General features: G+C 47.7%; 1 protein-coding gene across 2 annotated transcripts in view; it reads left to right on the forward strand.

The window, feature by feature from the left end:
* Positions 1-24,315, forward strand: part of LOC106749517 (protein couch potato-like) — a 107,140-nt gene that overhangs the window by 73,977 nt on the left and 8,848 nt on the right. For both annotated transcript variants that reach the window (XM_014629043.1, XM_014629044.1), the window contains exons 6-7: positions 11,642-11,775; positions 17,419-17,624. In XM_014629043.1, coding sequence (XP_014484529.1) covers positions 11,642-11,775; positions 17,419-17,624 — 340 coding nt within the window. The remainder of the gene's footprint in view (positions 1-11,641; positions 11,776-17,418; positions 17,625-24,315) is intronic.

Raw genomic sequence — 24,315 nt, forward strand, 5'->3', positions numbered from 1 at the left:
CGGACGGTTATATGGATGGATGGATGGATGGGTGGAAAATATCATTAGCGCTGAATGCCGAAAAACGATGCATTTTTTTAAACTGCAGGTCGAAATCGAATCCTACATTTCGCATCGCGAGCTATTTTACGCGCGGGCAAACATATCGGCTATTTTAAAAAGCGTCACCGCTCGCGTCGGAATTCCGTTTTTCCGCTCGAGGGAGAAATTCCCCCGATCGACGGGACGGGAAGAAATCGCGGAGGAAGGGAGCGCATTGTGTTCTCACGCCGTCTCGACGATTGACGCCGCGAATCGTCGATCGCGCCGGATTATTTCGAGCGAGCTCGCGATTAAACAGCTTGATGGCGGGTGTGCGATGATGCACGGGCGTGGAGCGCACGACGAGCGGACAATAATACGCAGAGCGTCGGAGGAAGTGGGAAATCCAGCGGGAGTGTGTTTTATAAGAGGCGGACGCGCGGCAATAACAGAACTATATTGCCACCTTGAACATCCCCGAAAGATAAATAATATTATATTGACGACCGGGCGAAGATGGGGAAAAATTTACATTTGCGGAAGATGTTTGCGACATCGTCTTCAAGGCCTAGAAACGTTTCCCCAGTTTTGCAGCTGGAACTCGGTCGAAACGTCACAATGACGTTGCGGCAGTAGCTGTGGTACGGAAAAATGCCGCGATTTAAGCCACACGGCAACGTTATCGCAGCCATCTTAAGCTAAGCTTCATGCGGTACTTGGGGTCATGACGGTAATAGTCGTTGCCTCGCGCTGTACACGCGGGCGAATCGATCGCGCGAATAATGTAAGAACGCGAAGAGGGGAATAAAGTCGAACTTATCTCGGAGAGGACCGGCCACGTGTGTGTTTCATCCGCGCGCCCGCGATAAATATGTATTCGTGTCGCATTGTGAAAACGGACTCGCCAGACGTAACGTAAAGCGCATCACTTTCTGAGGAGAGACGGCGAGCGCGATAAATCTTGGCGCGTCCTGTCCGATTTCTGTATCGGGCCGGGATGTATACAGGGCCCTGTCTTTATTCCCATAACGTTCGAATGCAACAACGCTCTCTCCCGCCTTTGTCGAGGGTGTCAGTGACGAATGACACTGTGCGACATCGAGCGGTTATAATGGTCCCTTATGATATAATAAGATCCGCGTGGGTCCGCGCGGGAGGCTCGAAAACGAAGCGGATTTGAAAAATGTCACCGTTTGTTCCCGTCGTTAGTTTCCTTCTTTTCTTTTTTTTTTTTCGTCGTTCGCGAAGCTGAGATTATTATTGAGAGAGAATGCCGCTGCATCGTCTTGACAGGCCGGTGACTCTCCAGCGGGGGAAATCAATTACAACGAACGGAAAATACCGGGGAAATATCAGTTTCTCGTCGCGTTGTTAAAAAGCCGGATGATTCTTTAAAGAATCTCCCTCGAGTCACCCCGGTTCTTCTTTTGTACTCGTCGATACGCTTTTCAACTTCGAAGCTCCTTAAGGAGATATCGCGATAACTGGCACTTTTATGCGAGACTGAGAAACACGTCGGAAAGAGAGGCAACGGGTAACGAAGGCGGACGCGGCACAAGCAACATTACGAATGCGATATTCCGATTGTACGTGCGATGAAAAAAAGTGAGTTACCGCGGGAGAAATTCTAACAAAGAGGTTCCCCCGTCTGATTTGTGTTTTTTATCTTTAGAAACCGAAAGACGACGGATGCCGGGAGAGAGAGGACGGGGAAAGAGTAACGCGGACGATAACAGTAAAGCGCGTTATTTCTCCAAGAGAGCTTGTTATTCGCGGGAAAACCCTGAATAGAAGAGCGGCCGGAGAGGCGAATTGACGGATCGGCTAAAAACTGCCAGTACCAACGGTGCTATCCGCCTCGACTGGAACCGGCCGTTAATGGCTTTCTTAATATCGCGCAAATAGACCGTATCCAGCGCCGGGAAATTTCACGGAATAATTTCGTTTGGGGTTCGGTGGTAGCAATTTCGTGCCGATGACCCAATTTCGTCGCGCGCCGCACACGCCACGCGGGCCACGTCAATAAGACATAATCGAACCGCCGAACGGCGGCTCTCTCCTTGCCGAGGCTACGCCTTTCGCGTTTACCGCAGAAGGTCGGGCGGGGGGNCAGCTGTTTTGTCACGTTCGTGGTGAACGAACGATCGGCTTGCCGCCTGATCACGGAAAATCGCGTATCTTCTTCGGTAAGTCTCAATTGTTTCAATAGGTTTCAGGAAATCACACACACACACACACACACGTCATATGAGCAACAATGTCGATAATATCGTTAATTCGTTTCCATCGCATGCAACGAGGCCCGATATGACTCCAAGATCGAACCGAGCTTTTCGAGTAAACCGATGCTTGTCGAACCGCGAGCTAAATCTTCTGAATTATAAAACAGACCGCGCGACATTATACGGGACGCTCCATTAGCGCTGAATAATCCACGAACGACGGATTCGTCGATCGGACTATATTTTGCCTTAAGGAAGATTCGATAAGGGTAATAATTACGACGATATTCGCCGTTGAGGAGTGAAAGAATATCGATCTCCCGCCGGTAGACACAACAGTGTACTTACGGAAAGACATAAAGGTTATATATAAATGCTTCTCTTCCCGAGGTTGATAGATTTCGAGATTCGCCCGTTGCCAACGCGCCCGAAACTGACGGAGTTATATTCGTCGGAACTTCGCGTCCCTGGTCTCTCCGCGCGCTCTGCGGCAAACAACGCCTCGGTCTCGAGTTTATCCGCGGTAATCGTCACACCGAAATCGAATTTAAATGTAAACGGCACCCAGGAATAGATTTACATCGTGTGGCGTGTCACGGCGGTGTAACCCGCGCGACGTGAGGGAAGAAATTTTATACAGAAATATACGGGGGAAACGACGAAAAAGAACGACACGTGTCGAGTGATGTGAATGAAACTGATAATACGAGTGTAATTATCGTGAATAATATGAGCGATTTCCGAATAATATGCGCAGGATGAATAATTATTGAGTAAAATATAAGCGATTGCCGAATAACACGAGCAATATAAGTAATACGCGAGCAAAGAGAAGAAATTCCCGGCACTTTCGCGAAATAATCTCCGCTCCGTAATTTTGTCGCCGCAGCCCGACACAATTTTTCGCTACGACGGCCTTCCCCTTCCCCCGATGGGCGACAATAAGCGAGCTGGTGCCCAGCTGTGCGCAATGAAAGCGTGAAATTTGGTAGATCACAGGGTATCTTCGTGCAAACACCGGGCGTGTGTTTTTTTGGAAACGTGGAAAATATCGTTCCCGCCAACAGCGCGGCGACACGAGTTGGCAGGGATTCCGTAACCGCCTCAGCGGCAGTAGCCATTCACTTGCTGCGGAATTCTCGCGTCGATAATAAAATGTGACTCATACGGGAAGTTTCTGCACTTTGATCATGCAAATTCCGCGCGGGAGAAAAATGCGAGCGTGTGCCAGCTTCTCTCGCGCAGCGACTCTCAACTTTGTCAAAGTAATGAGTCCTTCTCTCCCCGACCGCGCGGACCCTTTCGCTCTCGGGATTACTTCGCGCGGATATCTCGTGTACGTAATAATCTCACTTTTGTCTCTCTCGAAGCGGACTCGCCGTCTGAACTTCGAAAGGATGGATTAGGAACAACGTTCCTCGATTAATTCCCGGCGGAGTTTGGCGAAATTTCAATAATAAATTACGTTACGAAAATACACGCATCATCGAAGATCGTGGAATCGCGATAAGTAATGAGCTTCTTCGGCGATTCTCGTCGCGGGAAAATCGATTCCACGCGGATCCCGGGAACTGTCGTTAAAGTATAATGCGAGAGAGGCGGCGAATCTCGCACACGGTGACAAATTTGGTGTTAAATTTAACACGTGTTTCATGTGTCCCGAACGTCCACACACACGCATTTTTGTGCATTAATTTCACGCGAGGCGAATATATTGAAAAATAACGCAAATATTGTGTTAAAAATGAGTACAAAATTAACGTGTATAATATATTAATCGACACTGAAGTGCAAAATGTGTTATTTTAACACATACATATTAAATATCGACTCAACACAAAACGCTGAGATAACATAAGCACAATATTTTAAATCAACCCACGGGTATGTTAAAAAATTAACGCAGAAATTCTAACGAGGACCGATTTCAACACAAGTACGAGTACAAAATGTCTTTTACGGTACGATTCTTCGTCGCGTATACCGGCGAAATTTTCGACGCTCGCGATTGAGAAACACTGGCCTGTTGCATATCAGAAGTTACGCGACGCGTGCGCAAGCTCAATAAAATTTATGATCGTTACCTATAGCGCATTCGGTGAATTATTGAAGAGAATAGTCATAAGGAATAATCAGGTCAAATTGTATCTACGCCGTTGGTCATTAATGTCCGACGTGCTGTTGAATACATATTCGCATTATAGTCGCACGGATATCTCAATACTCATCTTTTCTCAGGTATTAATGTATTAGGAGGAAGTAATCAACGATTGCAGTACGCACGAATGAATATTGCTATTCAAACAGGTTGCCTTGTGAGATCGTTGAATATTTCAACGGCGGTCACTTTTAATCATTCCCCGGAGAGATCATTATGTCTCGTAATGCCTTATTTCTGAATTATTTCACTTATTATTATGCTCTCAGGCATGCCAATTTTTTTTTTTTAATATTAAATGTCTTAAGAATCACATTTATTGAATTAAATTAAATCTCACGTTATAATTACAGAAGAATAGGAAAGTATCGCGAAAGAATGATAAGAGTCAGTAAGAAACGATTTCGTCGTGTCAAGATTGATCTCTCAAGCGAAATTTGTGGTTCCGAAAGTTCCGAAAAATTAATTCAGATTGCATAAGTTCAAGATCTCAGTTTGACACTTGTAATCGTTTTCTCCATCGCCAAGATTGATTTATTCATTAAAGCTACTTGTTACATCCACCTTCTCTGTATCTCTATCTATTTTTTTTATTCCGTCATCAATATTATCGTACTTTATTATTAATTTACAATTTATATCGACAAAAGCGACGTGACGAAATCCGAGGTTTGCGTTTTATTAAGATTCGCGGCGGAGTTGCGTATAGGACGATTCGTTCCGAAATTCATGGTCTGTTTAACCGGGTTTACCGCGGAGCGACGGACGCATTATGCATTATCTACGCGCGACGCGGAATGCAGGCCCGCGGTTTTCCCGCTGGAAAATTGCACGCCCGGCTGGCTTTTCGCACGGTGTGGCGTTTCTCTCGTGTACTCGCGGCTCTCGTCGTCGTGGTCGACGTAAGCGCTCGGCAAAGCCGCTCTGTCTAACGTTTAACGTTCGCACGGATCCCTCAACGGCGCCTAACGTCGCAACTATGCGCCGGCAAATTCAAGACTACGAGACGAGTATCGGGAAGAACGCGTGTGCCGAACGAACGGCCGGGTAATCGACGAGAGGATCGACGCGGGGGACGCGTCTTCTTGGAAAGTACTTCCATCTTTTTGCGAAAGTTTTTCTCCGACACGCGCGCCTCGCTTCCCGTACGAACCGCGACACGTGCGCAAGGAATAATCGCCGACGTCGTCCGCAAGTCTGCGGGTTTCGCGTGATCGGCGACAATAAACGGCGGCAGGGCCGAACGCGTCCACCCGTTTCTCAGAGACTTTCCTGACGGTATATTATTTCTTATTTATTACGTCGCTTGTGTTCTCTTCTCTCATACGTTAAATTAAATATCGCGGAGATTTTTCCGCGGGAGAGTGGAGCCCGCGTCGTTTCCGATGGGAGGAGAAAGAGGAGGAGGAGGGTAATAAAGACGAGGAACGCAAGTCATCGGGTTGGAAGCGTATCATTATCGTCACGACATGTATACGGGATTTTCTATCGTGACCGCGTTACTTTCAAGTGACGCTTCAAATCGACCTCGTAGCTCGGAGCGATTTTGCCATCGGACGTCGAATTGTTGACGGACGCCTTATCAGCGGTAGCGTTATCGACAGTGATACGTATGAACAAGGAGGAAAGCCTTCGCGTGGAAAAATAATTCGCCGGCGTGACGAATTTTATACCGTCGCGGCAAAATCCGTCGGTCGTTATGCGGACAGCGAAGCGATCCGTTAAGTGTACTGTAACTCGCCATTCGCCGGATTAATTTGCCGAATCTACAAATTATTTTGCCGTAAGAATAAATGAATAAACGTAGGCGAACGTTATTTTCGTCCTAAGAGCGAATTAACTCTCGTCCTTGGGACGAATTCACTCTCAGCGGAATATTTTCCATTCCTTCGCAATCAAACTGTTACCGCTGTGATTACGAGTAATTCGCTAACTCGGTTATGTCGAAATCTAAGTAAATAATAATAATAAAAAATAACTGAAGTTTGTCGCCGTCGCGACGAACACGCGGCAACAACGATGTGGTTTCGCCACAACGGCGACATTATTTCCCTCCGTGGCGAGGAAACGCGAAAGTCTGCGGGCCGGAAAGGAAATTCAACGTGCGAACAAAACGAGTCTCGCGCGAATCTTACCCAATGCGAGCGATTCAACGCACGAGAGAGAGCTTACCGCGAGGGCGTCCGTTAAGCCAACCGCTATTTCCCGCGGAGCGTGTTTCCCCTCGTGTTTCCTCTCGTCCCCCGCCGTCGATTCCGCTGCTAAATCGGGAAATTAAAGCGTGGTAACAGCGCGCGATTTTTCCCTGAATATGTTTAATCGCGCGGAAAGTCCGCGATCTTGATAGAGTTGAGTAAATTGAAAAACGCGTTGTTACTCAATTTATTGGATTCATCCGGTACTCGTGAAATAAACGAGAAACAGCGCGAAGGGGAGTGACAGAGAGCGAGCGAGAAGGACAGAGAGAGAGAGAGAGAGAGAGGAATAAAAAAAATGTCCGACGACACAACGGTGAAAGCTCTCTCTCTCTCTCTCTCTCTTTTCCACCCTATCTAGACGGCGCGCGTTTACTCGTACCCGGTGTGCTTCGCCATGCGAATCGGAGGTCAGCCTAGAATCAATAAAGTGCACAGTCCTGGCATGGAGTAAAACACACGAGCGAGCGGACGCACACATGTAAGGGTTCATGCACCGGCTGCTGTCGGCGAGCGCATTTCACGATAAACAGGCGGCTCCGAATTTCGCATAAATCCTGCAAGAGTTCCGCGGAGTCTTGCCGCGGGGACTTTCGCGAAGATTTCCGCGTTTTCGGCACGACCGGTTAATTCGACCCGGGAACGGTTGCGGTTACCGACTGCGGTCGTAATTAATTTTCCCGTGCGCGCAAGCGCGCGCGAAGTAGGTATGCCCTTCGATATATTTTCGGAATTAATTTACAACGAGGTTTAATATACACGCAAACACAGAGAGGCGGAGGTCCCCGTTTAACTGGGACGTGGGGCGGGATTGTAAAACCCCCGTTATTTTGATCCGCGCGAACCGGCTGTCCTAATTATTTAATGTTCTGTTATTTATCTCGATTGTTCGTTCTTGGAGATTTTCGTCGGATAATCGCGCGGCTTAATCGACACCGACGATTAAATAACACTCACTTTGTTAGAATCGTTTCAACCACCACGATAATGGAAACGTAGTAATTAATTCTAAATATACTCATAATTCATAAATATAATCGCTCTCTCTCTCTCTCTCTCTCTCTCTCTTTCTCTCTCTCTCTTTTTCGTTGTGGGGAGATATATAAAATAAACATTTTTTTATCTCAGCCGAACAAACAAATAAAATAAATAGTTGCACGATAAAAAATCCTATGTTAAAACCGTCCCACTGAAATTTCGTGCTACTTTAACATGGTGTTAAAAAGTATACTAATATGATGCTGAATTAACACATTCGCCTCGTTTCAGAGGACCGTTTCTAACACAAAGTTATTTTTACTGCGTATGATTAAAACAAAAAGTTACATTTAAAAGCTTAAATCGCAGAGAGATACGCGACCAAAAAAAAAGAATAGTATAACTGCCAAGTCGTCGAATGGCACTGGTTTTAAAAGCGGTTTAAATACTTTTTTTTTTCGACACAGTTCAGAACGCAAACGACGGTCCGATGAGAAAGCTCCGTTTTTTCGAAAAAGAGAAATAGATTCTCTCATTGGAGCATCGGCTGGGTTCCAAACTGCATCAAGAAAGCGGTGTTAATATTCAGTTTTGAAAACCGGCGCATCTCGCAAATTACTGCCGACGACTTGGCTTCAGTCCGGCAATCATCGAAATCGCTGAATCTCGCGCGTGCTCACGAGGGCTGCGATAACTGGGCGTTGGATCGATGCGTTTCAATTCCGCACCGAGTCCTCGCGTGTCATCGCCGCGACGACGTCGTCATCGCGGCTCGACCGGGACAGATCGAAGACGATTGGTCGCATGATCGATCGCGATGACGCGCGCCGGATCTCCGATGCGTTTCACACCGCGAGGGCGAGTCTTATAAAAGAGCCTCTTGTTCCGCGGTCGTCCCGGATGGCGATGCGTGCGTTCGTCGGCGGAAATCGCGCCCACGTTCGTGACGAATCAGTGGGAAAAGGCGCAACGTTGGCGCGAGTTTTCCCGATCGAGCACGAAACGCGTTTCCGAAATCTTGACGTTACTTTGACGCTCTCGAGAATACTTCGCGCCTATTTGGACCGCTTGTAAGCACGGCCGTAGCCAGGATTGCAGTCGTCAGCGGGGTCGGCAGAAATTCCTCGCACAATTTTTATTATTATTATTATTTATTTCACTTCGGGGCTCAATGTGGGCGCGTACGATGGATCCTTCTCATGTAACTGAAAACGCCAAAAATTCATTGCAGGCGGTGAAATCGCGAAATTTTCAGTAGATTTCTCTTCACAAAGCATTTCTAATCCAAAGTCCTTTATTCCTTTATTATCCCGTCGAAATTTCACTTCCTCCCCCTAATTGAATCTCCCGCTCCTTATTCTCCCTTCATTCCGTGTCTGAGCTCTTAAAGGCCGATATTTCGGCTCGTGTTTCTTCGCGCGCGACTTCAACGTATGCAACAGCGCGACGACGGAAAAGTAACGAGCGCGGGTGGGCGGCCGGAAAGGACATTATCCAAGGACTCGAGCCCGTCGCCCCCGCCTGCCGTTCGGATCTCTGCGGCGGAAAAGCGCAGTTAAGCCGCGCCATCAAGCCGGTAATAAGAGACCGCTCTAGGAAATTAGAATTACGCGAGTACGCAGAAATCTACTCGCGCTGAAATCTTTCGGCGGGTCTTTCGACGAGCCGACGTAAACATTCGCGAGACGTTGCATAACGAGGGACGCCGAGAATCGCTCGCAGGACGACGCTCGTTTTAACGTTGTCACTGGCTCAAACGCCTAATCACGGCTCACCTCCCCGCGCGACTTCGCCGGGCTCTTCCGAGAAGACCATTTTTTCCCTCCTGCCGTGCCGTCGGCGATTATCCTGGCGTACTATGCAGCACCGTGCCATTATTCCTTCCGGCCGCGAATAATCCGCGTCTCTCTCTCTCTCTCTCTATCTGTCTATCTATCTATCTCTTTCTCTTTCTCGCGGTGCTCGCCGAAGCGGCACGCTCGCGACTTGGAGCAACAAGTACGTCGTTCGTCACTCATAGGCGGATCTGTTTGAACGAATTAATAGATCGAATTCGAGCGACCTCGAGGATGAGACAGATCCATACCAGGGGAGGGTAACGAAAGAACGTATCGTTAAGCTCGATCTTCTCGCACATTGCAATCGACCGATCTTCGATTCCACGTCTTTCGGCGGGGATTCTTGATTTTCACGAGCGCAGGACCGAGTAAAAACGGAGATTTCGTTGTCCGTTTCGCGCTCGAAGCTTGTCGGAATACATTCGCGACTCGTCGAAACAACTGTTAATTTAACATCGCAGTATCCTTCTCCGCGGCGAACTAGAAGATTGAAAGAAGCGCGGCAGGAAAGTGTGTTTTTGCGACTGCAATAAGAGGAAATAAAAATGAGTCCCAAGTCTAGAATTGATATTCTAACAAGAATATTGTAATCTTGTTGGAAGATTTCCAGTCTCGATTGGATGGAACTCGTATCGATGCGAGTATTAATCGAATTCAGTTCAGGACTAAGCATTTTCTAAGGAGATTATAATATTCTCGCCCGCACGCCGAGAATATTTATTCCCGATTCAAGACTATATCTTTCCGTGTGATATCGATGTGATACACGCGTGTCGCGTCCTCCAACTCGCGACATCACGTTAATACGTACGAGGCTGCCTCGTAACCATTGCTATTTATCGCGACTCGCGAGCCGCGTCACGTGTTACGTAAATCACGATGATCCCTCGTGCGATTCGCCGCGAGAGATCTCGCCGTGCGGAGCTCGCTTCCTTTTAATTCGAGAAAATCCCCAAGTACCGCAATTAACCGTTTCCGTCTTCCGTGCGTCTCCGTAACCTCCCTCGCACATTCGGGGTCGCCTCGTAAATCGGACGCTATCGATCGCGTAATCGCGCCGGACTCGCTCCGAGGGAAATATCGACCGTGCGTTCGCGCTACTGCCTCTCCTCCCTCCCACTCCTCGTCCTCCTCTTCCTTCTCCCTCACCGCCCCTTCTTTCTCGAGCACGCGCAAGCGTTTGCCGCTCTAATTACGCGCCGCCTAATTACGCTTTGCTTTTTACGGCGGAGGAGGTGTATATGGTATATATACATAAGTATATATACATATATATATATATATATATATAACCATACATATATGTGCCCTGATCTCGATCGGAATGATTCCCCGTCGACTTCCGCTTCGCGTTACAACACGCGCGCCTACGCGAAAGGCAAGCCGGCAGCGACGCCGATTGCGCCGGAAACGCGACGGATCGACGCGACCTTTCCGGCGGCCACCGGAAAGCGCGTTTCACCTCGAACTAGACACTCGTCCCATACGACGACACTCGAGCGACATGTCTAGCGACCATGAATAACACGGCTCTCTCGGCGCGGCCTATTAATAATGAATAATCATTAGTCTTATCTTATTACGGAAAATGCGATCGGGCGGCTTTTGTGTAAAAAGGCGGCGCACGTCCGCGCAGATATCTCTTTGTGGAGAAGGACAAAAAACCAAACACCACACACCGAGATTGCTCGAGAGCGTATCATCGAGCCGGATTGCGGGGAGAAAAGAACGCTGCGGCGTGTTTCGCTGCGTGAATACACGGCGAGGCGTTTTGCGCAAAAGTCGCCCGAACGAGAGAATAGAACAAATCGCTTGCGCACGCTAAGCCGGATGTCTACCGAGCGAGGTTTCCCGAGATTTCCGCGGCGATATCCGCGGTTGTTCGATTCTTCTCTCATCGGGCCAGAGAAAGAGTAGAAATGAACGGTCAATTTTGCTGAAATTCCAAAGTCTCTTCTTCGCGGGTTTACAAAGCGACGCGTGACTCTCTTTTCAATCTCCTTGCGAAATTAATACCCGTCAATGAGAAAGAGGAATCGCCCGGTTGGTACATTCGTCCGCGTGCTCGCACGCGGTGGTACGTTTTGTAGTGTGAAAAAAACTCCAACGGCGGCTTTCCCGACGGTTCCCGCGCGGTAGACATCCCGACGCGAGCGCGAGCGTGTTTAATTATTACGGGGGTGGGGGGAGCACGCCGACTACTCTATCTAATCCTGTGCTCTATTGCAGACCTAGGGAGCCCCTTCTTCCCCGGTGGTCCTGAGTTGTGGCATCATCCGTTGGCGTACTCCACGGCCGGCGAATTACCGGGCACGCTGCAACATGCGACGCTGGTGCATCCGGCGTTACATCCTCAGGTCCCCGTACGTTCCTATCTTTGACTATCTGCAGACAAAGCTCTGGAGCCGCCGACGAGCGCCCCGATGCACGTTAGTGATACACATGATCGTTTACTCATACTCGATTATTGCCGGTAGAATCACGCGGGAGCGTCCGCGAGGACCCAAGGAGCCCGACGACGACGAAACACCCTCGACGAGGCCCTCGACTTGGCTCCTCGGCTCCTTCGGTTCTCGTCAAGATCCTCGGACCTAATCGCAGTCAGCCTCGAGTCTCTTTTCTTTTTTCTCTTTATCTGGCTCCGCTCGCTCTCCGACGGATTCCCCGCGGCTTCTCCCTCCGCGGAAGTCTCGCCGAGGAGGGGAGGATCCGTCGATCTCGCGGGTGCGCGCGTATCCTCAGATCGATCAGTCTCTCGAGTTCCTCGTTGATTTCCAGCTGATATTTAGAGAATCGGTAATTGAGAAAAAGGTCTGAAATTTCAGGTCTTTATTTAAAATTGTTCTGGATAATTTGGATATCTTTGATAATTTAGAGAAATGTTGTTTCATTTCACTTTAATCACAGAAGCGTCTCGTAATTTACGTGTGTTATCGATTTCGCGTACTTAGAAGTATGTGTAACTTTTCCATTCCAATTTTGCTATTATTATCCTATTTTATTACTAATTAGATCTTTCGGTATTTCGCTTTGTTTTATTTATATTTTATTTTTGTTCCCAATTGGATTTTCTAATAATATCTTTAATTAGATGTAACGTAGAGCTCGAGTTTTTCCACACACGGTAGAACCGTCTGTTCCGTTTTCAACTTTCACATTTTTCTACGTCTATTCTCCATTTTCAGAACCGAGTGAAATTTTCAGAACAATTTTCGAGCGAATTCGCGCACTATTAAATGAAGACTAAGCTTCCCATTGTCTGCCTCACGCTGTCTGATCGCGCGCGAAAATTGGCTGCGATTCGAAGCCGAATGTCACGCGTTGAAATAAAAATCCGAATATTACGCTCTATCGATCCTTCATAAATCGATAGCGCGACTCCGCGCAGTCCTCCTCGCAGAAGCTGGTGTGCGCTTGGTCGTGCGGGCTCGTGTCACGCGAGCTTCGAATCGCCGGGGTTTCGAAACTATTGCGACGCTTCCGAAGTTTGTCGCGACATGGATTAATTACGGCGACCGCCGGAGAGACCGACGTTAATAAAAAACCACGGCTTTTACTTTTTCTTTTTTTCCGGCCGCACGACATCCAGCAGTCTGGCCGCTCCGGTCCGCTATTTTATTTTCGCGCCGGAGCCGTGGGAGAGGAACGTTTAAAACTTTTTCGTGGATGTTACTGCGCTGACGATATCTATGGTCGGCGTTAAAAGACAGTTACCTCGTCGTTATTAATGAAGACGGATGTAGAGCGAGACGCGTTCATAAATAACACACCGATAAGCCGCGCATTAGATAATTAGTTACGGTAATCTAGAGAAACCGCGTGAAGAATTGTACCGAGAGAGAGAGAGAGATATATATATATATATATATATGTTCCTTTCTCTCTCTCTCTCTTCTTCATTTTTTTTTTCATACACGAAGAGACGACGAGCAAAGGAATGGTTGGTTGTTTACTTCAAAGTTTCATCTCGTGTTTTCGCGTCTCAAGATTGCAATTATAATTCATTGTTTATCCGCGTTGTTTCCACACATTCGATAAGACGAACGTGAAAATACTTCGAAGGACGGCGAGTCTCGTGGAGAAATTTTGGCGAGATTAAAGGAGGCGGCAGGGCGTGTCTGACTTATCGATGAATACGAGAGGTAAGGCCGGTAAACTACCGAAGCCTCGAAGAATCGGGAAAAGTTTCTGGCCGCGAGTGTACTCCTTCGACCCCTTTAAAGTATCGGTGGTACGAACGGGTACCGATTCGCTCGGTCCTATTGATTTTTAATATCGCATAGGCTTGTGCCAGGTTCACACGGGTACCCGTCACGCATTATGCAGCAGGGCCATAACTTGGTCGCGAACACCTTGCTACCGATTTCTATGAGGATAAATAGGCGGCGGTATGGTCACGAACGCGAGCGCCGATACAATCTGCATCCTTATCGATCGTGTGCGCGTTGCACGTGATACTATGCGATGTCTTTTACGCCGTTTGATAGCGGGTCAATATTATTCCGCCGCACGTCACACCGGCGGCCCGTGAGTAATCGCGAGTGCAAAGCCGCGAGGAATCGCGATAAGAAACGCTTCTGCGAATGCATTTTCATGTTCGGGCTATTATCGGATCTCCGCGATATTCCGGACACGGGGAATTTTTTCTCCTTCTCAGATTGATTCCTCGGGATTTTCGCGAATTTAAATCGCCGGGTACGTACACGGAAAGAAAAATGAGGAATCGGCTGCCACTGCCGAAAACTTGGCCTGTTGGCTAAATTTCAGTTGTATTATGTAGACGGTTTGCAGCCGTGGGAGCTGATTTTTCTCTTTCGATGATACTAAGAATATAATAATGCAATCTTTTATACGTCACATAATCTTATTTCCTCGGATCTATTTTAATTTTCTTCACGACGCGGATTATTTTATTATTATAAGTTACCGTTATAGTTGCTCACAACTCATAATCACTGTCATTATTTCAAGTAATACTAATTATTCTCAGTTACCACAAGTAACTGCCTTAATTTTAGCCCATCCTTATTTTTACACCTGCAGACGCGCGGTTTTCTTTTTTTCATACCGGAGCAAGTGAATTTCTCAGATATCTCGCAATATTGGTTTTCGTTCGTCTCGGCGCGGCGGTTTCTAAAACCGTCGAGTATGCTCGGGCACCAATGTTTACCTTGATATATTATTTAACAGCGGAATTTTTATCGCCCGACTATCAGAACGTTCAATACTCACGATTCCATGAGCTTCTCGCTTTTTGATACCGCGCCCGGCGCCTATAAATCTCCGCGGGAATAACTCGCAGCGCTAAAGAGTGCGCCCCCGGTTCTCGCGTGTAACAGATAAATCGCGGGTCCTGAAGGGGCGAGTCTCTCGATATTCGGGTATGTGTGTCGTTATTTCGACCGGGAATGTCGGTCGAGCGAGAGGAAAATTCGAAAGAACCGCTCTGCGCGAGGCTTCTCCCTCTCATTCACTCACTCACTCACTCTTTTTCTCTCTCTGTCTTTCGTGGTAAGCCAATTTTGCGGTTCGCGCGAAATCTCGAGCACAAATCATCCCTATTACTAAAATCGAGAGGATTCCCGATATTCTTCGAATTTATCCGCGGCCTGAGACGGCGAAAGAACGGGGAGACCGAGGAGAACGAGAGCAACAGAGAGAGAGAGAGAGAGAGAGATGGGAAATCCGTTGCATCTAGCGTTTGATAAATCGAAGGCTCTCGGGCCGGGACTGTTATCTCCTTTTTCTCCGTACGCATCTCTCTCACCGTTCCTTTAACGGAAGTGAAAGAGGGAGCTTGCAGCGGCGGTACCTCCGAGATATTCACTCGAGGGATAACGAGCCGAGGAGAACCGGTGGCAATAACGTCGGAGCTTATTAAGTCGGATATCCTACTCGGTCCGAGTCGATTAAACGCGTTCTCGAGTGACTCGGCGAGTGGACTCATCGAGACCTGTCATCGCCGCTTTGACGAGTTAATGGATACTCGATGCACAAATAAACTCGCAGTTCCTTGCGTTCGATAACATTGCACATTCGCCCGCGTAATGCACACCATCTTCTGTCTTCGCGCGAGAAATCCGTCGCGTTTTCTCGTAAACGCGTTATGCAAACCACCGCGGTAACTAGTCAGCCGCAATTAAGCACTCTACTTCGAGTCTATTAATAAAACGCATTGTGAGAAGCGCGCGAACGCGAGCACGTGAAAGGAACGGTTTTAGGAATGCGATTAGTGCGGTACGCAACGTGCGAGTCGTCTCGAGGACATTAGAGTGGGATACCGCCGGGTTATTTCTCGTACTAAACGAGATTAAACGAGATCGCGAATCCGCGGGACTCGCGGCGACTCGTCGCTCAAAGTCATCGTCTAAAGGAAGCGCAGCGCCCTGCGTTTCAACGCAGAAACGTCGAGGCGAATGAAGAATCGAGGAGTCGACTTCGTTGTTCGTTTCGCCTCGAGGAAAAGTCGATGACTTCTCGCTGCGATAAAAATCGCGGACCTGATCGCGAATAACCGAGAGAAAGAGAGTCTCAAGGACCTCTGCGAATTCGACGGAACGTCCCTCCCGGATCGAACGACGTCCCTTTCGGTCATCGTTCGGCGCATCTCGGCGCGTTGGTAATACACGAAACGGCACGAAATCGCGCTGTTTCCCCCGAATTTCCCGGAGTGAAATCACCCTCGGAACGAGCGAGGACTCACTCGAAACGGTAGGGAAGATACAGCCGCTCGGGATCGCAAGGGATGGATGTTCCATTCAAAACGTGGAACGGATTTCTCATATGTGCGATAGAATATTTCAGTCGATTAGGTTCAATTTGTCCCAGTGAGACGGCGGGGTATGGCCAATGGTAGAAAGATTGCAACGTTTTCACTTCGATGAACTTCAGAAAGCTTCCGATATCTGGTGGAAAAATGTATGAGTCTGAGAATAACGAGACGTTAATTCTCTTATTGAACGCGCTGCGAGATTTATCGCGAAAAACGCGCTGCAATCTTTCTGTCGTTGACCGTGTATCGGGCTTACTCTTCGATTTCGCGCGGAAACAGTGAATTTCACTCGAAAAATCCCGGGTCGGAATTTTAATCCTGGCTTGAGTCTAATTTAATTTTAGATTAAGCGTCCAAAGGTCCTCTGTCGTGCTCCTTTGGCGCTACAAGTGGGGAAGTTATTGCCGTTTTCTCCACTCGAGGACTTAATTTCCTGTGTAGCATTAAAGGAGCACTTATTGTGTGTCCTTTGATGCTACAAGTGGGAACATATGCCTGTTTTCTCCACTTGAAGATCCAACGCAGAATTTAGAATTCCGACTCGGGATGGAACGACAGACGAGTCACGTCGATTCGAGTGACTTTTGCAGTTTTGTAGAGTGAATTCTTCACTTTGGATCGTCGAATGAATATTTTCACTCGAAACTGGAGAGTGAATTTGATATATTCCTTCATTTCACGGACACAAATTCACTCGAATCGATTGAAAAATTCCCTCGTAGGAGGTCAGAATCTACTTGCAAGCTTCAGCGAAACATTCGCTCTTGCGATTTCGAGCGGCGGTATTTTCACAATCGCTTCTAAGGAAAATACTGCCACTTTTCTCTCGTTTCGCGTGAAATTATTCCTACGCATCTTAATTAACTAATTTTCGACTATTCATCTACCTTTTCCGGGGCCAATTATGACTAGCCTTCAGTTGTCGTCTCGCCCTTCAAATAATATATAATAATAATAACAACAATAATATGTGTGAAAAATCGGCCGACTTAATATGAAAGCGGCTGTCTCGTCGGTGTTCGCGCTGGTTTCGCCCGCGGAAATTCCGAGGGTTTAGCGTTATTAGCGGAAAAGGCAGGATTTTTTATCGAATCGACGGCAGCAGGGTCTCGCGGGGGTAGGATCGTGACGCAAACGCGTCGGTCTATCTTACTCGCAGATAGACCGACTCACGGCCGACACCGACCGATGGAGCGAATCGAGTGATGATGGGAGTATATTTATATTTTTCCAGGCGCCTATGTCCCTGCCGCATCCTACGACGCTGACGTCGATACACGCGTCGCTGCCTCATTTTCTACCGTCGCCGGCACTGGCGTCACCGGTCGGGTCGCCCTCGTCGCAGCCGAACATAGCCGGCAACGCGCAGTGCTCCACCCTCTTCGTGGCGAACCTGGGCCAGTTCGTGTCCGAGCATGAGCTAAAGGACATCTTCAGCAGGTCAGACATCTCGCAGCACCTCGCGAAAAATTCAACACCCGCCGGTTGGCCGGTCGTGAGCCGGCCGATCGAATTTTAATACGATGCGCGTCTTATTTATCGACTCCGGCTGTATTTTTCATGTGTGTATATATTGTGCGAGCACGCCCATATATACGCGCGTGGTTATCGAGATTTTAAGGACAGCTGACAGCAGTCAGTCCGGTTGCAAACCCATATGGCGAGGGTGCAAGCAGGACCCTCCCGAGTTGAAATTTTACGCCCGCCTTAAGCGTAATTCAGTTCTATTTTAAGTGTTCAAAGGTCTTTTAAATTGTGCTCCTTTGGTGCTACAAGTGAGAACTTATTTCTGTTTTCTCCAAGAAGGAGACTTAACGTAGAGTTTAAAATGCCGACCTCGGCCACAATTGGAAACTTATTTCCATTCTCTCCACTTGACGACTTAATGTAGAATTTAAAATTTCGACTCGGGTTAATTAGCGGAAATAGCGTACGCGAGTACGAGAGTACGAGTCTCCTTTTGCTCGCTCACTACTTTCGGAGATTTCACGACTTCATCTCTCCGCGTCTTTTCTTTCTTCTCAAGAAATGCGTAATTTCACGAAATATCACCATTTGTTCGCGTTAATTCTCACAGAAATGATGTGGAGAAACTTGATGTTACTTCATAAAATTGCGCCTTTATCGAGAAGAAGAGGAGGAAAAAGGAATCGGAATTATTGTAATATAGTTTTCGCATTTCTGTAATAACGAGAGAAAAGCAGACGGCTTTTCCGACCATTCGTACGCTGTTAACATCTCTAATGAGACCTTCAATCACGTATACAGTAATGTAGCCTTGATGTGTACGAGATATTGAAATTTTCTAGTACGTTTAAGGAAAAATCGCGCGTTCGTCGAAGGATTGACGATCATTTCAACGGAAAGACAGATACGAGCCAGACGTAACGATAACGGCAGCAATGACAATGACGAAGGCTGCTTTGATAGGCCGAGCGCACGTGCACGCCTGCATGCAGGCGGTACGTGCGAATTGCGATACGGGTACCGATACACGTGGGTCTTGTCGTACGCGCCACGTGGTGGCGGATACGTTCGAGAAGCATTGGCGCGGGGGAAGAAGCAGCAGCATCGGAGACGGACGGCTTCCGTTTGTGGATCGAGCTGTGGGCGATCTGGAACATTCAGATGCCTTGAGTTTCCCATTATGTGGCGGAAAGTCCAAAGATCCCCTCGATCCTTGAACCTTCGACCGCGCGGACACTCGAGTCGCTGCGTCTGCGGACGCACGTCTACGGATTTCTCGGCGATTTGCGTCATCGCGATTTTTGCATCGCGGAACGCACAGTCCCAATTACGTCGATCTGAAATCGCGAGAAAATCGCTCGAATCAAAAGCCGGAGATCGAAATTCCGCGGCTGCCGCAGGAACGTTGTTGCCGTTGCGGGCTTACCATTGTGAAAAAAAAAAAAATGGTGGAATCGATGAAATTTTGCTTAAATGAATAGGATTTGTTCGAGCACAATATCTGGTCCACTGGACAGGTTATACAAGTTGCTGTGATGAGTCATCAATCGTGCTTCGACGATTGCGACTTGATCAGTGAGTGTATCAAACGCAACGTAATTTTATATCGATGTGTGATTTGTTCAGCAGGCACGATATTTCACTTTGAACGAGAGTGACCGTCGATTTTGTCGATCCAACCGCTTTCTTTCTCAATGCAGGCATCCGTATGAGAGCTAGAACTGCTAACTCTCGTGTGAAATGTATGACTTCAAAAACGTATATGCTCGTGTGAAATACATGATTTCAAAAACATATGTACTGAAGTGACGTAACGCGTCCACGTAACGTGTAAGTATGACAGTCACGGTGGTTGAATGTCATATATATGTGTCTACGGACGCATGTGGGCATCGGCGCTTACGTACATTCGAGATCAATCAGATACACGTATCTCCTTCTCCACGCATGGCATAACACACAGTCAGGGAGAAAACAACAAAGGCAAATGAAAGTCAAAGCATTACTGTTTTTCGCGAGAAATTTTTCACGCGATGACTGAGAAATATTTGCAATTATTATGGTCGCGAACGAGTTTCGGTCTTGAATATTTATACCCCCTTCGGCGCACGTATTGCAAAACATTTAAATAAAAAGTGTATGTCACCAGATCGTTTGCATATGTTGCGATTGGAAAGCACTTACGGTTCAAAATATTTCGGCAGAGCACTCGTTAAATTTTCAACAGCAATACTAAGAGGGCCCCGCATAAGCTTGTTATTTACTGAACAAACGCACTTTCCTCTAACTTCATTTAGCTATCTAAGTAATAAATGTTAATTTCGAAATCACATGCACGGGGATATTATTCTCTTGATTTCTCTTATTAATGCTTTATTTATATATCAGTTGAGTAAACAGAGATGCATAAATAATAGAAAGTGATATATAAATATTCAAATATGTGCACATGCACATATACCGCGGGTACTATGAATTGTAAATCCCCTGTGGCTGTATTTTCAAAACAAAATCCCCAATAATTCGGAAACTTTCGTACAACTCTACGTTAATCCTCGATATCACAGTTTCTCACTAAAGTCCCAATTATGGTTTAGAAAAAATTAAAAACGGAAATTAAAAACAGGACATTAACCTTGGGGAGTGAAAGCGTCGTGTTTAATTACGAATCTCGGCTTCCGCAATGGTTAATCGTTCCTCAACTTTACGGACGCACGTAACGAGATCTCCGTTCCTACAGACAGAATTACCCCAAAGATTTGACACAGGGGCAAAATTTCGACTCTGCCTTTTGCTGTCCTCTTCTTGACCGCGCGTCTCGGAAGTCTACGTTTACATTCGCGGTGCATAGCTTTCGGCGTTCACTTTTCTGTTCGTAAACAACGAAGGAGTTAGCAGTCCACTCATCTATCTCTTACACAGATGTGTACGCTCGCGGCACGCGCCGTTACGTAACGATTCCGGCTCAAGGATCGCGATTCACGACCGTCCAAGGATTCCTACGTCTGGCAAAGAGCTGCGAAGTTCGAGATCACGAGCGAGCGTGCGCTCTCTCCTCGGTTTCCGCGTCACGTGCCGACGTATCCCGCTCGTCAGCGTCGCGCTGCTAATTATTGTATCATTCGCGTCGTCTAGCGATCGGCACACACACACACACACGGGGCGTATCGCCGGCAGCGGATCAGAGGGAATGCGAAACTCGAAATCGGCATCGCGCATGCAGCGACGAGACCGCTAATTGCGAGCGGGCGAGTCGTCCGACAAACGACGGAGTTGAAATATGTTATCCGGCGTCGGTGCATTACGGTCGCGTCCGCGTAATAAATTATTTTCACGTGCCCCGCCATGCGGAACCTTCCCACGATCTTCGAGCGCGCTTCGGGTTACGCCTCGGACGCCGCCTCGTGAATCATTGCCGGGAATTGCGGACTCTTTTCGATATCAAACGCCCGTGCTCGATCGGTTTTACTGCCTCTACCCGCCGCCTACGTGCGTGCATGCGTGCGCGCTCGCTCGCGCGGATTCGCGAGGCACGTGAGGGCGTTACAAAAGAGGGGGGAAAAAAAAAGAGGGAAAGGAAATATCGGCGCGAGGGAGGAAATCAATCCGGCGGGAGAGAGTCGTTCGTTAACGTGGCGATTAATGATGCGAGTCTCGATCATAGAGTTCGCGTAATCATTTCTCCGGCGCGCTCGAGAAGAGGGAGAGAGAGTAAGGGGGAAAGAGAAGGAGTGAGAGAGAGAGAAAGAGAGGGTGGAGGGAAGGGGGATGGGGAGAGAGAGAGAGAGAGAGCCGAGTGAATTAATTTGGGGAAACTACTCCGCGGAATTGTGCACGCGCGCCGCTGTCGGGGTACTTCTGGTTGCGCGATTGAACGTCGGCGGTGGTCGCTTCGGCGTTTCTGGTGTCGACTACTATGGCCATCAGACTAATTATTCGGGGTTTGAAGCGAGCTCCGAGCGTTTCCCTCGCGCATTCACCTCACATTGCGGGTTCGAAAGCACCCCCGAAACTCGGCCGGCCGCGGGCATCGACGAGGCAATGAAAAATCGACGAGGTTTTCGGGGCCGATTGCTAACGCAATTGGGCCGGGCGAATGCGAAATGAAAATGGCATTAATTTTTAGCGGAATGAGCGCCGCGAGAGGCGAATTTCAAACGAGACGCGGCCTTTCTCGCGCGCTTCGGGCTCGACGAAAAGTATTCCGGTGAAGTTTCATTCAATTAGAGACGCGACTTGGCAGCTTTTTCTCTTTCCGAATTTAACATCATCGGCCGTCGCATCGGAATTTTTGTCAAGCTCTTCAGCAGCGTCGTCGATGCGTCACTCGCGTGAAGAATACCTCAAACTGCGCTTCGATATCGATTACAATCGATGTTCAAATTCTCCACGGCCCCCTCCGAAAGACTACATTTCGCACACTAATACATATTTAGCTGAGATGAACCCGCTAAATTGTCGTGAATTTCGAATTAATCCGACAGTAATATCTCGGTTTGAAATACGCAGTCTTCCCCGTCGACTCTCCGTTTCTTGATCAACACGATCGAATCGATCGTGGAGACGGTGGATTCGCCGTCCACGTAAGAATCGTTGCTGCGTGGTCGACAACGCGGTGTGCAAACAGCAGGAGCGCGCGCGCTTCACTCTTTCGAGTCTCAGCGTTGACGACGGGAGTCTGTGAGCGACTGTCTAACAAGTTTCGTCGCCAATAGAGAAACCCTTCCACCCCCCTCGTATAATTAGCCCGCGAAATCTCATTATCCCGCAAACCCCGGAGTTCTGCAGTATGAATTCGCAAGTGGGTGCCTGAGTTAATTACACGCGTTTGCACGTGCGAGAGGCGCGCGCCGCGCATTCTGCAATTTTCGGTAGCTCACGGGAGGAGTATCCGACGGAATTTCGTCGTCGCCGACGACAACGTGAGTACATTGCGCCTGTCGCGCGTAATTCGACCATTGTTCTTGCACGGGTAATTATTACGCGTTGGTAGGTCTAAACGAGGATACGTTTGTCGAAGCGGAAGGAAGAAAAATAAGGGAAAACAAACGAGGGGATTTTACCACGAGGAACTTCCTCCAGACGGGAATAAGCTCTCTCTCTCTCTCTCTCTCTTTCTGTTTCACACGTAACAGTGTGTTGTAAAGACAGTAAAAATTCTACTTGTTGATATTATGCGGAATCGCGCGTTATATCGTAACGAAAAAGTTGCAAAAGTTGCGCTCGGGAACGTGCGATTTTGCTGCATTCTGTTTTCCATTTGAACTTTTAATTTCAAGGTTCGACGGGGAGGAGGAGCTTACAAATGCGCGGATTATTTGAAACTTTAGCAAGTCAAACGATTAACGATCCGCGACGGGAAGTAACCGAGTTTGAGAATTGAGTGCCCTCTTGCGAGATATATCATTAGCATATTTCGGAATCCCCGATCTGACCTGATCAGCCAGGTTTAACCCTAGCTAGCCATACTTATTTTCGAGTCTTTAATTCGCCTCAAACATCCGGCGAGACCGCTCGACTTCGTCGCCCTGTCATTTCCGTTCTAATTAATACCTTGAAACTTGTAGCAATATGAGAATCAGAAATGCCGAGTCCGAATAAGATATTTACGATATCATGCTAAGAAAATGATTTGCGTTTCAACTAAACTCTCATTGTTACGAGAAAAATAGTGTTTCCGGGGGAAAAGTTCTCAAATGATTTGCGAACGCGAATTTACGAAAATGTAATGTTCGTTCGTTGCAGCGGACGCTTATTATACTTCAAGAAAAGAAATTAGTATGCCAGTGTGAGAACTACGCAGTGAAAGATTTTACGTTAAGAAGAGTCTGCTGAAATTTTTGTGTTATTTTAACACAGGTGAATACGTTAATTTAACATATATATTTGTGTACTTTTTAAAATATTCATCAAGTTAAAGTAACACAACGATTTCAGCGGATCCCTTTCTTTTAATACACAATTCCTTGTTGTGTAGAAAATCGACAAACATTCAGCCGTACACCGGGTCGAAATGTGGCGAGCTAAGGTTAATTACCGAGGTGATCGTCAATTTCACTATTTCGTCGAGGAAACATCCAAATTGACTCTACGACGTTAATAAAAAAATAATACGCATTATCTTGTAACGTCAAATATGAGCTATCGAAAGCTATCTGTGAGTCCACTGATTTGTGGGCTGCTTACACACGCACGCTACGTGCGTGTTCACACAGTAACTGCGCGTACGCGCGTCTGCGTGTGTGTGCCGGTCGCACTCGCAGAATCTACGGATTTACGGGTCTGATTTGTGTTTATTCTCAACGCGGCGCGCTACGGACGGCTCGATAAGCCCCGTCGGGTCAATGACCACGGTAATCGACGCTAAAGGGTAACGGGCAAACGAGAGGGAAGCATCAAGTAACGTCCGCACCCAAATCCCGTTGTTCCGTCCGGCGGAGTGACGACGACGGTGCTGACGACGGATGTCGTGGAAGTTCGTCGCCTGAGCGCCGAAAAGCTTTGTACTAACAGCACCGCCTCTAAACATCACCGACATCCGCTAATCATTTGCCACCGTCGTAGATCGTAGGCATTATATAGGACGCACCTGTACTAGTACCCGTACCAAACGCCAAATACCATGCGACCAGTACCGTTTACTAACTGTCGGTGTGCCGAGGAG

This window comes from Dinoponera quadriceps, unplaced genomic scaffold (genome assembly GCF_001313825.1).
Source record: "Dinoponera quadriceps isolate SergipeBrazil2010 unplaced genomic scaffold, ASM131382v1 scaffold3162, whole genome shotgun sequence".
In the NCBI taxonomy this organism is placed as follows: Eukaryota; Metazoa; Arthropoda; class Insecta; order Hymenoptera; family Formicidae; genus Dinoponera; species Dinoponera quadriceps.